The sequence below is a fragment of the Anguilla rostrata genome, chromosome 3, assembly GCF_018555375.3.
Source record: "Anguilla rostrata isolate EN2019 chromosome 3, ASM1855537v3, whole genome shotgun sequence".
In the NCBI taxonomy this organism is placed as follows: Eukaryota; Metazoa; Chordata; class Actinopteri; order Anguilliformes; family Anguillidae; genus Anguilla; species Anguilla rostrata.
The window spans coordinates 57,255,609-57,270,060 of NC_057935.1; the positions used below are offsets into that span (position 1 = coordinate 57,255,609).

The following is a 14,452-nucleotide window of genomic DNA, read 5'->3' on the forward strand; positions in this document are numbered from 1 at the left end:
GAGTGAGCGCAGGTGAAGGTGTTTAGGAGGGGAGGGGGGAGTCATCCACAGATGAGAGACTGCTGGGGGGCAAGGCGTGGGCGGGGGGGTTATTATGTGAGGCTCAGAAAAACTGACACCTCTGCCAACCTGTTTTAGAAAAAAAAAAAAAAATCCCCACAGTGTTATAAAAAAAATGTTATAAAAGCAGGCCATGCTGGCACGAGGGGTGCAGACCTGGCAACCCTGATCCAAACCATCGGAAAATGGATTTTGTGCTCTGGCACCCTATGGCATACAGAGATAAAATAATTTTCCTGGCCCAAATAGTTATCAGCTTTGCTCTGTACGTCTCTGGTGTCACCAGCCAGCCTGATCCAAATGCTGTGAGATACTGGGGCTGGGTGGTGCTGTTTGCAGTATCGGTCTTGTAAGTGACTTTGGCCAGACGCATGTGACAGATTAATAAATGCATCCATATGCTAATGGACTGATAACTGAATCCCTATCATTCTGAAAGAAAGTTGTAGAAAATTGTGTCAAAGTTCAACATTTCGGGGAAAAAAAAAACAAAGAAGAAAAAAAAAAAAAACAACATTACCTTCGACCTCTTGTGTTCTAGCCAGTTCAGAAAGTGGGCAGGTCCAGCCCCCATGACACTATGCTTCCCCGGCGCCCCATTGGCACGGCCGTTCCCGTCCGTCAAAGACGTCGCCTGGCGACGGCCAATGGCGCGGGAGCCTCGGGATCGAGGCTCGGAGCGCTGTGTTGAAATTTAAACTTTGTTCCCACGGATCGAAGACAGAGGAACAGACGCCGAGCAAAAGGGATCTGCGGACTGACAGCGTCTGAAGAAGGGGAGCGAGAGAGAGACAGAGAGAGAGAGAGATTATAAACTGCGTTTGGATACGACACGAGTGCTGTTTTCCCTCACTGCCGTCCCGGAAGAGGACAGGATGACCCAGCCCTGCGGAAAGGTACCCAGAAATAGTGTACCCCTGAGGGGCTTCTCACCTGTAAACGAGGTCATTTGGCGGTGTGGAGCCGTCCTGGCGGGCGGGGAGCGACAGGGCAGGTTATTCTTGCCTCTGAGGCACGGCACGATCGTCTTCTGTATGAGACTTTGGTCCAAAGTCCACAAAGTTATTTTTTTTTTGTTTGTTTTTTGGTTTTTTCCTGCACTAGTTTTAGGGGAAAAGTTTTCCATAGCGCATTATGCTTTAATTAAACAATATGCAAAATAATGCATTTATATAGCTTCGGATAAAAGCGCTATAGAAATCCAGTCCATTTACCATTTAATTAAACTGCAGCTGTTTGGAGAAACATGACTTCACTGGTAAAAGGGGAGAGGCATTGCATGTGTTTGTGTGTGTGTGTTGTGTGTGTGTCTCTGTGTATATGTGGGCATATGTTTTTGTAGGTCTGGTTCTTGTGCGTGTGTGTGTGTGTGTGTGAGAGAGAGATAGAGAGTGTGCATGCCTGTGTGTTTTGTAATTGCGTGTGTGTGTATGTTTGCATTTTTTGTGTGTTTGTATGTGTGTGTGTGTGTGTGTGTGTGTTCAGGTTTTACAGAAGTGGGTAAAAGTTTGAGTGATCACAATTTAATGTGCTGAATTTAACTGGAGAACAAACAGTGATTCACCAGAAGGACATCTGACATGTCTCTGTCTAACTTGGTGTAATAACCCATTGATGTGCCAGTCTCATTTTTTTTGAAAAGACGCTGACAATGTTCTTTTTCTCTGATTTGATTTACAGATAAGTTTAAAAAAAAAAAAATCTGAATCATTTTCATTTCTCACAATAACCCTTCTGAGGCACAGACGTGGAAATAAAATATATAATATATAATAATAAAAACTGAAAAATCAGGAAAGGCAGGTGGTTTGTGAAGGGCTTTCTTAGTATTTCACACATCTCATTTTCAAATTTAAAGTAGCACGTTTCCTCTGAATGATTATCGTTGTGTTACATAATTGCTTCAATGATAACGCAGTGTTTATAGCCCAAGGATAACACTGAAGGGAATGTAAAGTTTTGTTAGAATAATAATAATAATAATAGTGTAAAGATTGCTGGTGGGCTCATCCAGTTAAGGCAGTGTTTTAGGGTGGATAGGCCTGGTTTGGTATCAAACCCAGACTGTGCCAGCACCAACTGTGACTGCAGGGTGAGGCACGTCTGCCTCCAGCTGTGCCCACGAATGGGCGGGTTTTCAATCGACCAGAATGACATCACCTCGTTGTACACCAGCGACCCCTGCTGGTTGCTCGGGTGTGCACAAGTCCGCCTGTTCCTTCGCTCACAAATGACCTGATTCGCCAAGCAGCGTGTGCAAAACCTTTCAGCAACATACAAAAAAAAAAAAACACTAACATGACCAGTGATTGGTTGTGGTATTTTTTTTTGTTGTTGCACCAACCATTGGTCATGCTATTAGTTTTGCGCATGGCAAAAGGCTTTGTAAAAAAAGTGCTCTGGCTTTGCCCAGGAATGGGAGGGTTTCAGTCGGTCAGAATGACATCACCTCATTGTACAACAGTGGCCTCTGCTGGTCACGTGGATAACTGCAAGTCCACCTAGTCAGTGGCACACAAATATGCAAAAAGTGTACAACAACTGAAAGGTAAAAAGCAGAACTAGCTGCTGGTTGAAATCACACCTGCAATGGTTTTAAAACAGGTTGGCAATCTGGTAGATCTCAAAAAGTTCTGGGCACACAAACAAAAACATATCATCTTGCTGTGATGAAAATTTAATGGATTTAATAATAAGAACAAAAGCTGTCAATGGGAGCTTTGAAATGAAATGAAAAGGCACTGAGCATAACTGCTTTCAGTATCAATGGCAAAATGTGTTTTTTTTAATAGTAAGAAGCGCCACAGGTGCTTGAACTCTATTGCATTTCATTTTTTTCTTTGTTTTTAGGAATTGTGTTTTTGTCGTTGTCATCGTTATTAATTAGCACCTGTTTTTCTATATCTCCAAAACTGACAAAGCTTTGCAGGCGCATGCTGGTGTATGCCAAGTGCCACCCCCCCCCCCCAAACCCCCCCGCAACCCCCCACCAGTCAGAGGCAGCAAATTACAGCCTCATGGTGATGCCACAGCAGACAACTCAAAATCCAATTTATAAAAAAGGAATTCAAAGCACTCATCTTCAAGTGATTGGGCTCGTAGCTTATGTGCATGTGTCTGCAAGCGGACCCCGTAATTACTGCTTGCTGCTGTATAATTAATCTGTTTATTCCTGGGCTAATGGGAGTGCGTGTGTGCAAGGGACAGGCTTATGCATCTTGATGGCTGAGGTGGGGGAAAAAAACCCCCCATCAAACAGCTGGCTCAACCAATCAGCTAAATCATGGCCTTCAATCAAATTCGGCCGGTTAATTGAATCAGGCATTTTGGTGCCGGACTAGAAACTAAAAAAAAAACGTCACCTACAAGCTCTTTTCTTGGATGAGACCGGGGACACCTGCGGAAATGTCTGCCCCCAATGCTCTTAAGAGGTTCAAGTCCCCTGGGTTTGAAGTTCTCACACAGAGGTGTCACCGAGCATCTCTTTGAAACCTCACTGCATCTCACTGAAGGAGTTGGCAGCTCGCCCAGAAGTGCGGCTCCTAATTCCCAAGCTGGCTGAGCCACCGACGCTGAGCCCCGCCCCGCCACTGATTTCCTGTACGGCCTCTCCACCTCTCTCGCCTCCCGCTGCTGAGCCGCCGTCGATGAGATATTGAATTCGCCGCGGACTCTTCTGGATACAGAGAGAAAATTAATAAATGTTTGGTCCTCCAGGGGTACGGCGGCATGGAGCTGCTGGACCTGCTCTTTGATCAGAACGACGGAATCCTGCGTCACGAGGAGCTCGGCTACCATGGCAACCCCAGCTGGCCAATCGCAGAGCACAGCGTGAGTTTCCGGTGATCGGTCTTACAAGGGTGCTTTTTTTTTGTTTGACTGACTGTTCCCATTCAGTGTCCTCCCAAATGCGAATTCTCAAAGAAACGTGTCTACGGCTGTTTTTTTTACTTATTATTTTTTTTACTGTTTCTCAGCCTCATGGCTCAATGGCTTTCTTGACTTTTATTGGCACAACAGTCTCCAAAGGAAATCAAAAGCCTAGTGTGTGTAGGTGTGTGTGTAGTGTGTGTGTGTGTGTGTGTATATATATAGTGTGTGTGTGTATACTGTGTGAGTTTATGTATAGTGTGTGTGTGTGTGTGTGTGTGAATAGTGTGTGTGTTTATGTATAGTGTGTGTGTGTGTGTACAGTGTATGTGTGTGTATATATAGTGTGTGTGAGTGTGTGTGTGCTTATGTATAGTGTGACTGTGTGTGTGTATAGTGTGTGAGTGTGTGTGTTTATGTATAGTGTGAGTGTGTGTGTGTATAGTGTGTGTGTGTGTGTGTTTATGTATAGTGTGTGTGTGAATAGTGTGTGTGTGTGTGTGTATAGTGTGTGTGTGTGTTTATGTATAGTGTGTGCGTTTATGTATAGTGTGTGTGTGTGTGTGTGTGTGAATAGTGTGTGAGTGTGTGTGTGTATAGTGTGTGTGTGTGTGTTTATGTATAGTGTGTGAGTGTGTGTGTGTATAGTGTGTGTGTGTGTGTGTGAATAGTGTGTGAGTGTGTGTGTGTGTATAGTGTGTGTGTGTGTGTGTGTGTGTGTGTGAATAGTGTGTGTGTGTGTGTGTGTGTATAGTGTGTGTGTGTCTGTTTATGTATAGTGTGTGCGTGTGTGTGTGTATAGTGTGTGCGTGTGTGTGTGTATAGTGTGTGCGTGTGTGTGTTTATGTATAGTTGTGTATAGTGTGTGCGTGTGTGTGTGTGTGTATAGTGTGTGTGTGTGTGTTTATGTATAGTGTGTGCGTGTGTGTGTGTGTTTATGTATAGTGTGTGCGTGTGTGTTTATGTATAGTGTGTGTGTATAGTGTGTGTGTGTGTATATATATAGTGTGTGTGTATAGTGTGTGAGTGTGTGTGTTTATGTATAGAGTGTGCGTGTGTGTTTATGTATAGTGTGTGTGTATAGTGTGTGTGTGTGTGTATATATATAGTGTGTGTGTGTATAGTGTGTGAGTGTGTGTGTTTATGTATAGTGTGTGTGTATAGTGTTTATGTATAGTGTGTGCGTGTGTGTGTGTGTATAGTGTGTGTGTGTATAGTGTTTATGTATAGTGTGTGCGTGTGTGTGTGTGTATAGTGTGTGTGTGTATAGTGTTTATGTATAGTGTGTGAGTGTGTATAGTGTGTGTGTATAGTGTTTATGTATAGTGTGTGCGTGTGTGTGTGTGTATAGTGTGTGTGTGTATAGTGTTTATGTATAGTGTGTGCGTGTGTGTGTGTGTATAGTGTGTGTGTGTATAGTGTTTATGTATAGTGTGTGAGTGTGTGTGTGTTTTCTCTGGTCTGATCTCTCCCTCCCGTGCCTTGCTGCAGGCCCTGAGTCCAGCCTGTTCTGCTGATGACTTCCTGGACTCCCTGCTGTGCGCCAGCGACTCGGCCTCTGCCTCGCGCTCCCCGGTGTGGTCCCCCTCCCCCAGCGACAGCGGGATCAGCGAGGACCCCCCCTCGGATCAGCTCGACAGCCCCCCGCCCCCAGACAGCCCCCCCTTCGAGCCCCGCTTCTTCCACGCTCATCCTCACCCCCCGCGTCGGTCTCAGGACAGCGTGGAGCCCGACGTCTTCATCGACCTGGGTGAGCAGCGCATCTGTAAACAATACACAGTAGCATCTGAACGAGACACAGAAACCTGCACATTGAAGTGTTCCTCCACATTTGGGTGGACTGTTTTCTCCTTTTGGAAAATACAAATGTTTTGACATATCCTCCAGAGTATTAAAGTTTAAGTATAACATTTTTTTTGACATAATACAACTGTTGTGCGCTGAAAATATTTTCAAAAACAATATTTATTTAATTTATTAAAAGGTCACTGCATAGTAGAATATATGGTTCTTGAGATTCAGACCAGAGACTCATGTCCCTTACAGGGGACAAAAATGAATTGCTGGGTGTAAGAAGGATATTGAAAGTTTTCACACTTTCTGAAGAAGGGTTTTCTCATTTCTGAGTTTTCCCATTTCTGAGGGGTTTTCCCATTTCTGAGGAGTTTTCCCGTTTTTGAGGAGTTTTCCCATTTCTGGGGAGTTTTCCCATATTTGAGAGGCCTTTCTTGCGAGCGGCTGTGTGTCTGTTTTCCTGGCAGATGGCTGGGAAGCGGGATTCTTCGCGGAGCGCAAGCCGTCCCTCCTGCCAGAGCACGCCGTCCCGCTGACCGTGAAAGACCTGCTGCTGTCCAGCACCGCTGACACTGTGAGTGAGCACCGAGTGTGGAGGAGAGGGAGAGAGAGAGAGAGAGAGAGAGAGAGAGACAGCACCGCTGACACTGTGAGTGAGCACGGAGTGTGGGAGGGAGAGGGGGGGGAGGGGGAGAGAGAGAGAGAGAGAGAGAGAGAGAGAGAGAGAGGGAGAGAGAGAGCACCACTGACAATACAAAAAAACAGACAAAAATCACTGAGTGAACATAGAGTGCAGAGGAGAGATAGAGAGACAGAGATGCCTGGCTTTCCTGATACCTGAAGTCAGGGGCTTATTTCCCCCAACTAACTGGAGTGGAAACAAATTTGACCCTAATAACTACCGAGGCATCTGTGTGAGCAGCAATCTTGGGGAAGGTTTTCCACAGCTTTTTCAATTCCAGAATGCAGGCCTAACAAACCCAATGTCTTGAGCAGAGGACGAATTGGCTTTCTACTGAACCACCACACAACTGATCATGTTTACACCCTACAAACCTAACTAATCAACATGAACACCAAAAAAAAGCAAAGGTCAAATTTTTGTCATCACGCTTTGGCAATTTATATTTTTAAAGAGTGTGCGTAAGAGAGAGAGTGGAAGAGAGAATTGAATTGAATTGAAATTGAGAGTGAGAGGGGGAGGGGAGAGAGACAAATAGAGGGGGAGAGACAGAAGGGGGGGCAAAGTGGGGGGAGAGGGAGACAGAGAGAGAGAGAAAAGAGAAGGGGAGAGAAAGGGGGCAGATTGGGAGAGATAAGAGAGGAGGAGAAAGACACAGGCAGACAGGGAGAGAGAGACTTGGAGATAGAGGAAGAGAGGGATTGAGAGAGATAAGGAGAGAGAGGCATTGAGATAGTGAGACAGAGGAGATAGAAAGAGAGACGGAGAGATAGAGAGAAGGGAAAGAAAGAAAGGCTGAAAGAGGAGGAGGAGAGATAGCGTGAGCGAACCTGAAGGAAACAAGAGAACGAGAGCATCTCAATCGAGACGGCCCAAGTGACCAGACAGACGACGGGGCCGCTTACGTCTGTCAGCAATCAGCCTCCGTCCGTGGAATCAGAGTCAGGGCAGCGTGGGGACTCACCGAAGCCAGCAAACACACGCTAATTACAAAAGAAAGTAAAAGCTCATCGTACGATCACTAAAACACAAAACAGCAAATCTGCGATGCAGTAGCCTCGATAGCGCGCAGTTATATCTTCCATCCTGGTTTAAATACTCTTTACCTTTACTCTTATCTGTGAGGGCCTACGTCTGTGTTCCAGGATGGCATGCGCTCGGCTCATACACAACCCATGCTCATAGTCTTACCCAACACCTTATGGCACCTCAAAGACTGGTTGGGCAGTTCTGCTCTAGATGTTGAACGAGGTGTGTACTCTACATACAGATGTGTACTCTGTATACAGGTGTGTACTCTACATACAGATGTGTACTCTGCATACAGGTGTGTACTCTGCATACAGGTGTGTACTCTGTATACAGGTGTGTACTCTACATACAGATGTGTACTCTGTATACAGGTGTGTATTCTGTATACAGGTGTGTACTCTACATACAGATGTGTACTCTGAATACAGGTGTGTATTCTGTATACAGGTGTGTACTCTACATACAGATGTGTACTCTGTATACAGGTGTGTATTCTGTATACAGGTGTGTACTCTGCATACAGGTGTGTACTCTGCATACAGGTGTGTACTCTGTATACAGGTGTGTACTCTACATACAGATGTGTACTCTGTATACAGGTGTGTACTCTACATACAGATGTGTACTCTGCATACAGGTGTGTACTCTGCATACAGGTGTGTACTCTACATACAGATGTGTACTCTGCATACAGGTGTGTACTCTGCATACAGGTGTGTACTCTAAATACAGGTGTGTACTCTGCATACAGGTGTGTACTCTGAATACAGGTGTGTACTCTGCATACAGGTGTGTACTCTGAATACAGGTGTGTACTCTGCATACAGGTGTGTACTCTGAATACAGGTGTGTACTCTGCATACAGGTGTGTACTCTGCATACAGATGTGTACTCTGAATACAGGTGTGTACTCTGCATACAGGTGTGTACTCTGAATACAGGTGTGTACTCTGCATACAGGTGTGTACTCTGAATACAGGTGTGTACTCTGAATACAGGTGTGTACTCTGTATATAGGTGTGTACTCTACATACAGGTGTGTACTCTGCATACAGGTGTGTACTCTGAATACAGGTGTGTACTCTGCATACAGGTGTGTACCTGGGAAGAGAATCCTGCTACACTAAATCTCTGCTCAACACACACATACTGAACTACTCTTATTACAGGACAGAACGCAGAACCCACCACCCCCTGTTCGATCAGTGTGTCAGTGCATCCGTCTGTCTCTGAGTGTCTGTAGAATCTGTCCGTCCGTCCGTCCGTCTCCTGAGCGTCCGTCTGTCTCTCAGTCTCAGCAGGCCTCCCAGCCGTCCTATCAGGAGCTGATCCTCAACGAGGACGAGAAGAAGCTGCTGACCAAGGAGGGCGTGAGTCTGCCCAGCCAGCTGCCTCTGACCAAGGTGCAGCACACACACCGCACGCCCCCGCCCCAAACCAGCAGGGGAACACACACCGCACGCCCCCATCCCAAACCAGCAGGGGTGCAGCACACACACCGCACGCCCCCGTCCCAAACCAGCAGGGGTGCAGCACACACACCACACGCCCCCGTCCCAAACCAGCAGGGGTGCAGCACACACACACCGCACGCCCCCGTCCCAAACCAGCAGGGGTGCAGCACACATACCACACGCCCCCGTCCCAAACCAGCAGGGGTGCAGCACACACACCGCACGCCCCCGTCCCAAACCAGCAAGGGAACACACACACACACCGCACGTCCCACCCCAAACCAGCAGGGGTGCAGCACACACACCACACGCCCCCGTCCCAAACCAGCAGGGGTGCAGCACACACACCGCACGCCCCCGTCCCAAACCAGCAGGGGAACACACACACACACCGCACGCCCTCGTCCAAAACCAGCAAGGGAACACACACACACACCGCACACCCCCGTCCCAAACCAGCAGGGGTGCAGCACATACACCACACGTCCCGTCCCAAAGCCAGCAGGGGAACACACACACACACACACCGCACATCCCACCCCAAACAAGCGGGGGAACACACACACACACCGCACATCCCACCCCAAACAAGCAGGGGGAACACACACACCGCATGTCCCGTCCCAAGCCAGCGAGGGAACACACACACCGCATGCCCCCGTCCTGTCCCAGCGGGGGTGCAGCACACACACCGCACGCCCCCGTCCCGCCCCAGCTGGGGGACGCCCCTTTCAAACACTACCCTCAAATTCAGATTCAGATCTGCTCTTTCACCACAGGCGCACACAAGCACTGAGCAGCCAAAGGAATCAGACATTACACACGCTGGTGCTGTGAATTAGTATTCACCTCTGTCCTTCTCCCCCCTCTCTCTATGTGGGAAATAATAAGCAAATAATTCATACAGCAAGACTAACCCGCACAATACAAAAATAAATGCAATTCTGCAACATAAAAGACAAGAAAATGGACACAATCAGAGGTCCTCCTTATCTCCCCTGTGTGTCTCTCTCTCTCTCTCTCTCTCTCTCTCTCCGTCTCTCTCCCTCTCTCTCTCCGTCTCTCCTGCTGCTAAAGCACGAGGAGAGGATTCTGAAGAAGATCCGCAGGAAGATCCGGAACAAGCAGTCGGCTCAGGAGAGCAGGAAGAAGAGAAAGGAGTACATCGACGGGCTGGAGGGCAGGTACGGGCCGCAGGGCCGACCGTCGGCCGCGTGCGAGACCCCGGACGAAAGCGGCAGAGCTCCCCTCTGATTGGTCCTCCTGAGTCTGTGATGGAGTGTACGATGTACATGTAACAATGAAGTATGATGTAACAATGCACGATGACTCCTTCCATTATATGGCGTTGGACAAAACTTACAGGTCAAAGGTGAGGGATTTCAGCTCAGGTCCTACTAGGCCAGCTGTGTCTGCTGCTTTTAAAGGTCACGTTAGCCAAAGTGCCTTCATAGCGGTGCGCTATACCCGTTCTGTCTGCCGGTTGTTTAATCACAGGGCTCCCTGTTAGCTCACGCGATAGCAATCAGCTAGTCGTGGCAAAATAATGGGCGCCCAAGTGCTCCACCAATCAGAATCAAGTGTTTATGCTAAACTACATCGAAGAGTGATCAATTAACACGTGTAGTCATTATGCTTGAAATTAGTTGTCGGTTTTGTTGTTGTGGTGGTGGCGGTGGGGGGGCGGTGTGGGGGGGTGGGGGGGGCAAACAGTGGGGCTCCCCAGGCGCGGTGGGACGCGGCTCTGAATCGGCGCTGTAAGCGGTAATTATAGCTCAGCGTGTGGCGGGCGGGCGGGCGGGCGAGAGAGCGAGAGAGCGAGCGGCGGCTAATGAGCGGCTCCTTCCCGCCAGGATGGCGACCTGCAGCGCGCAGAACCAGGAGCTGCAGAGGAAGGTGGCCCAGCTGGAGAAGAACAACATGTAAGCTCCGCCCCCGCTAACGTTAGCGCTACGCCTGGCCGACCGGTATCACCTTTCTACAAGTATCTCTCTCTCCCCTCTCTCTCTCCCTTCATCCCCCTCTCTCTCTCTCTCCCCTCTCTCTCTCCCTTCATCCCCCTCTCTCTCCCTTCCCCTCTCTCTCTCTCTCTCCCTTCATCCTCCTCTCTCTCCCGCTCCCTTCCCCTCTCTCTCTCTCTCTCTCTCCCTTCATCCTCCTCTCTCTCCCGCTCCCTTCCCCTTCCCCTCTCTCTCTCTCTCCCTTCATCCTCCTCTCTCTCCCGCTCACTTCCCCTCTCTCTCTCTCTCCCTCTCCCTCTCTCACTCCATATCTCTCTCTCTCTCTCCAGGTCTCTGCTGGAGCAGTTGCGTAGATTGCAGTCGCTGGTCATGAACAGTTGCAACAAAACAGCCCAGACAGGGACCTGCGTTCTGGTAAGAACTGCACTAACACTCACAGTTAGGCCCAACAGCACCACACAGACACTCACAGTTAGGCCCAACAGCACCACAGTGCACTCACAGTTAGGCCCAACAGAACCACAGTGCACTCACAGTTAGGCCCAACAGAACCACAGTGCACTCACAGTTAGGCCCAACAGCACCACAGTGCACTCACAGTTAGGCCCAACAGAACCACACAGACACTCACAGTTAGGCCCAACAGCACCACAGTGCACTCACAGTTAGGCCCAACAGAACCACACAGACACTCACAGTTAGGCCCAACAGAACCACACAGACACTCACAGTTAGGCCCAACAGAACCACACAGACACTCACAGTTAGACCCAACAGAACCACACAGACACTCACAGTTAGACCCAACAGAACCACACAGACACTCACAATTCAACCCAACAGGACCACTGGTGGGCAGGAATGTTTCATCCGCAAACATTCACAATCAGAAGACGAGAAAGCATTTTCACGGCACGGCGTTTATCTCGTCACAGAACCTCGCGTTACGTTTCTTTGTGTCTTGAGTTACTGGACCCGATCTCGGGGGATAATGAGACCACCGGAGGACTGGAGGGAACCTGTAGAGCAGAAGAACCGGTTTTAACTGGTTTTATCTGGCGTTTGCGTTCGTGCTCATTGGCAAACACAGGGACACAGAGGGACAGAAGCAGTGAGGCAGTCACGTCTGAACACACACTCTCCCTCCCCGCCCCCCTCTCTCTCTCTCGCTCGCAGACACACACACAAATACAAACATCAGTGAAGTTAAAAATAGCACCACATAGACCTTGACCTGGACTTTTGATCTGAGATGAAGAATCTGAAACAGACTTCATACACCCCCCTCCCCTCCCCCTCCTTCTCTCCGTCTCCTCCTTTCGCTCTCCCTCCCTCTCCTCTCTCTTCAGACCTCTTCCCATCTTCCTAGTCTCTCTCATCTCTCTCCCTACCCACTCTCCCTCTCTTTCACTCTCTCCATCTCTCCTGCTTGCCCTCCCTATTGCATATATTGTATTGTATATATTGTTTCTTTTCTGTTGTTTGTAGTAGAGTTTGTGTATTTAATATTTTTTGTGCTTGACATTAATTTTTTTTTTTTAAATTTTAAAAATATGTATGGGGTATTCATTTTTATGTTTGTGGGCTTTTGTCATGTTTCTATTTGTCTCCCCCCCTGTCTCCATCTCTCCCCCCCCTCTCCCCCTCCCCTCTCTCTCTCTCTCAGGTGCTGGTGCTCTCCTTCTCCCTGCTCCTGTTTCCCAGCCTACAGCCGTTCTCTCTCAGCAGACCCAGCGTGGAGGTCGACTTCAGCGCAGTCAGAGGTCAGCCTGCGCTCTTTCCCTCTACCTGGGGGGGGCACAGGGGGCGGGGACCTGCAGGAAATTACATACATTAAAACAGCCCAAACACAAGACATTACATACATTAAAACAGACCAAACACATGACATTACATACATTAAAACAGACCAAACACAGGACATTACATACATTAAAAAAGCCCAAACCAACACAGGAAATGACATGCGTTAAAACAGACCAAACACAGCAAGTTACATACATTAAAACAGCCCAAACACAGGAAATTACATACATTAAAACAGCCCAAACCAACACAGGAAATGACATACATTACAAAAATGTTGCTGGATTTTCCCCGTGCCTCAGATGTGTTTGCTTGGCCCTGGTGATGCCAGCAAGCGTTCTGCGGCTTGAGGTAGTGATGTCAGCGAGGGGTTCGGGGTTCACGGTGTCAGCCGCACATCTCACGCAGTCCCCTCTCTGTTCTGCCCCCTCCCCCTGCAGTCCAGTCGCGGTCACTGCGCTCTGTGGTGGAGGGTCAAAGGTCGGCGCTGCCCCCCTTCTCCGTGGACAGAGGGGTGGAGGCGGTGTCCTCACTGCTCTCCAAGCTGCAGCTGAGGCAGGGCCCGGGCCCCTACCCCGACCCCGACGCCGACCCCGTCCCGCACAACCACAGCCTGGAGGAGCGGGGCCATCTCCACGGCGACCCCATCACCGGCCACGTCGCCACGGTGACCTGGACCGCCCACCGGGGCTCTCCGCACGCCGACGGCATGTAGCGGACCGCGCCGGGCGCCCAGGGCCCGAGAGGCCGCCTCAGGTTTCCACGGCGACCCCCTTACCTTCAACAGGCGACGCCTGCCCCGACAGGAGGCCGCAGATTACCCATCATGCCCCGCAGCGTTCCCGCGCCTTGTGATGCTTAACTTGCACTGCTGTCCTCCACAGAGGACGCACACGGCAGTGGCCAAATGTTGTTTGCTATCCGGTTATGTCGCACCTTCCTTAGCGGGACATTCTGTTTATTTTATATTGTGTATCAGATGTACCCAGATTTTAGACTGACGTGCCCATAACCTCAAAAAAGGACTTCTTTACGGAAACATGCTTATGGATGAGAACAGGTGGATACATTTATTGGCAGATATGCTCCTTTCAAATGTTATTTACGTCAATTTCCATAAGTGAATGACCAGGCTCTAACAAATAATGCCTATCCCCCCTTCCCCCCCCCTTTCTTCACTTGGCATGACGAAAACTGATAAATTCATTCTCTCAAGCAAGGACACACCTGTCTCCATTTTGCTTATGGCAAAACTACTTGCGGGAGAGGATACTTTTTTTAATCTTGATTGTAGGAAATAGTACATGAGCCAACTTAGTTAAAACAGGTAAAGCTAAGTTTTATTTTGATGTAGATTCTTTGTATTACTATTACCATTTGAAAAAATATATGTAAATTGTAAACGCTGTAAAATACATTAATTCTATAAATTAATAAAGCTGTTAAAACATGATGTCTTTTTCATCCAAGAATTGGTTTAAATATGTGTTAGGGAAAGGAGACAGACACGTCATGTCCAAACTAATGATCTGAGTTCAAATAATCTGGACAAGCCTACGATAATGCAGGTCAGGTATTCTCATTTTTCCTTAACGAAGGTTACCAAGGGTACACTGTCGCTGCACAATAGCATGTCAAACTTTTCTTTGATGTTCTTTATTATTCATTTTTCCGTCACGACCGAACCCCAAGTTCTGATGAATAATTTAGACACCGATCAAAACTCCGGAAACAGGACGAGACGCGGAGCGCCCGATCTCCCGCCGGGCCGCGTTCGAGATCGGAAAGTCTGC

The 14,452-nt window shown here is 48.4% G+C and overlaps 1 protein-coding gene across 2 annotated transcripts; it reads left to right on the forward strand.

Moving 5' to 3' along the window:
- The first annotated feature begins 756 nt into the window (after positions 1–756).
- Positions 757–14,112, forward strand: LOC135251288 (cyclic AMP-responsive element-binding protein 3-like protein 3-A). Of its 2 annotated transcripts, none has more exons than XM_064328597.1 (10): positions 757–956; positions 3,778–3,891; positions 5,422–5,680; positions 6,192–6,373; positions 8,731–8,841; positions 9,970–10,076; positions 10,746–10,814; positions 11,183–11,267; positions 12,520–12,616; positions 13,100–14,112. In XM_064328597.1, the coding sequence occupies exons 1-10, from the start codon at positions 936–938 to the stop codon at positions 13,372–13,374; spliced, it is 1,320 nt and encodes a 439-aa protein (XP_064184667.1). In that variant the 5' UTR covers positions 757–935; the 3' UTR covers positions 13,375–14,112. The 2 variants fall into 2 exon arrangements, with proteins under 2 accessions (XP_064184667.1, XP_064184668.1); XM_064328598.1 differs by having other exon boundaries at positions 6,192–6,298.
- Positions 14,113–14,452: the final 340 nt, after the last annotated feature.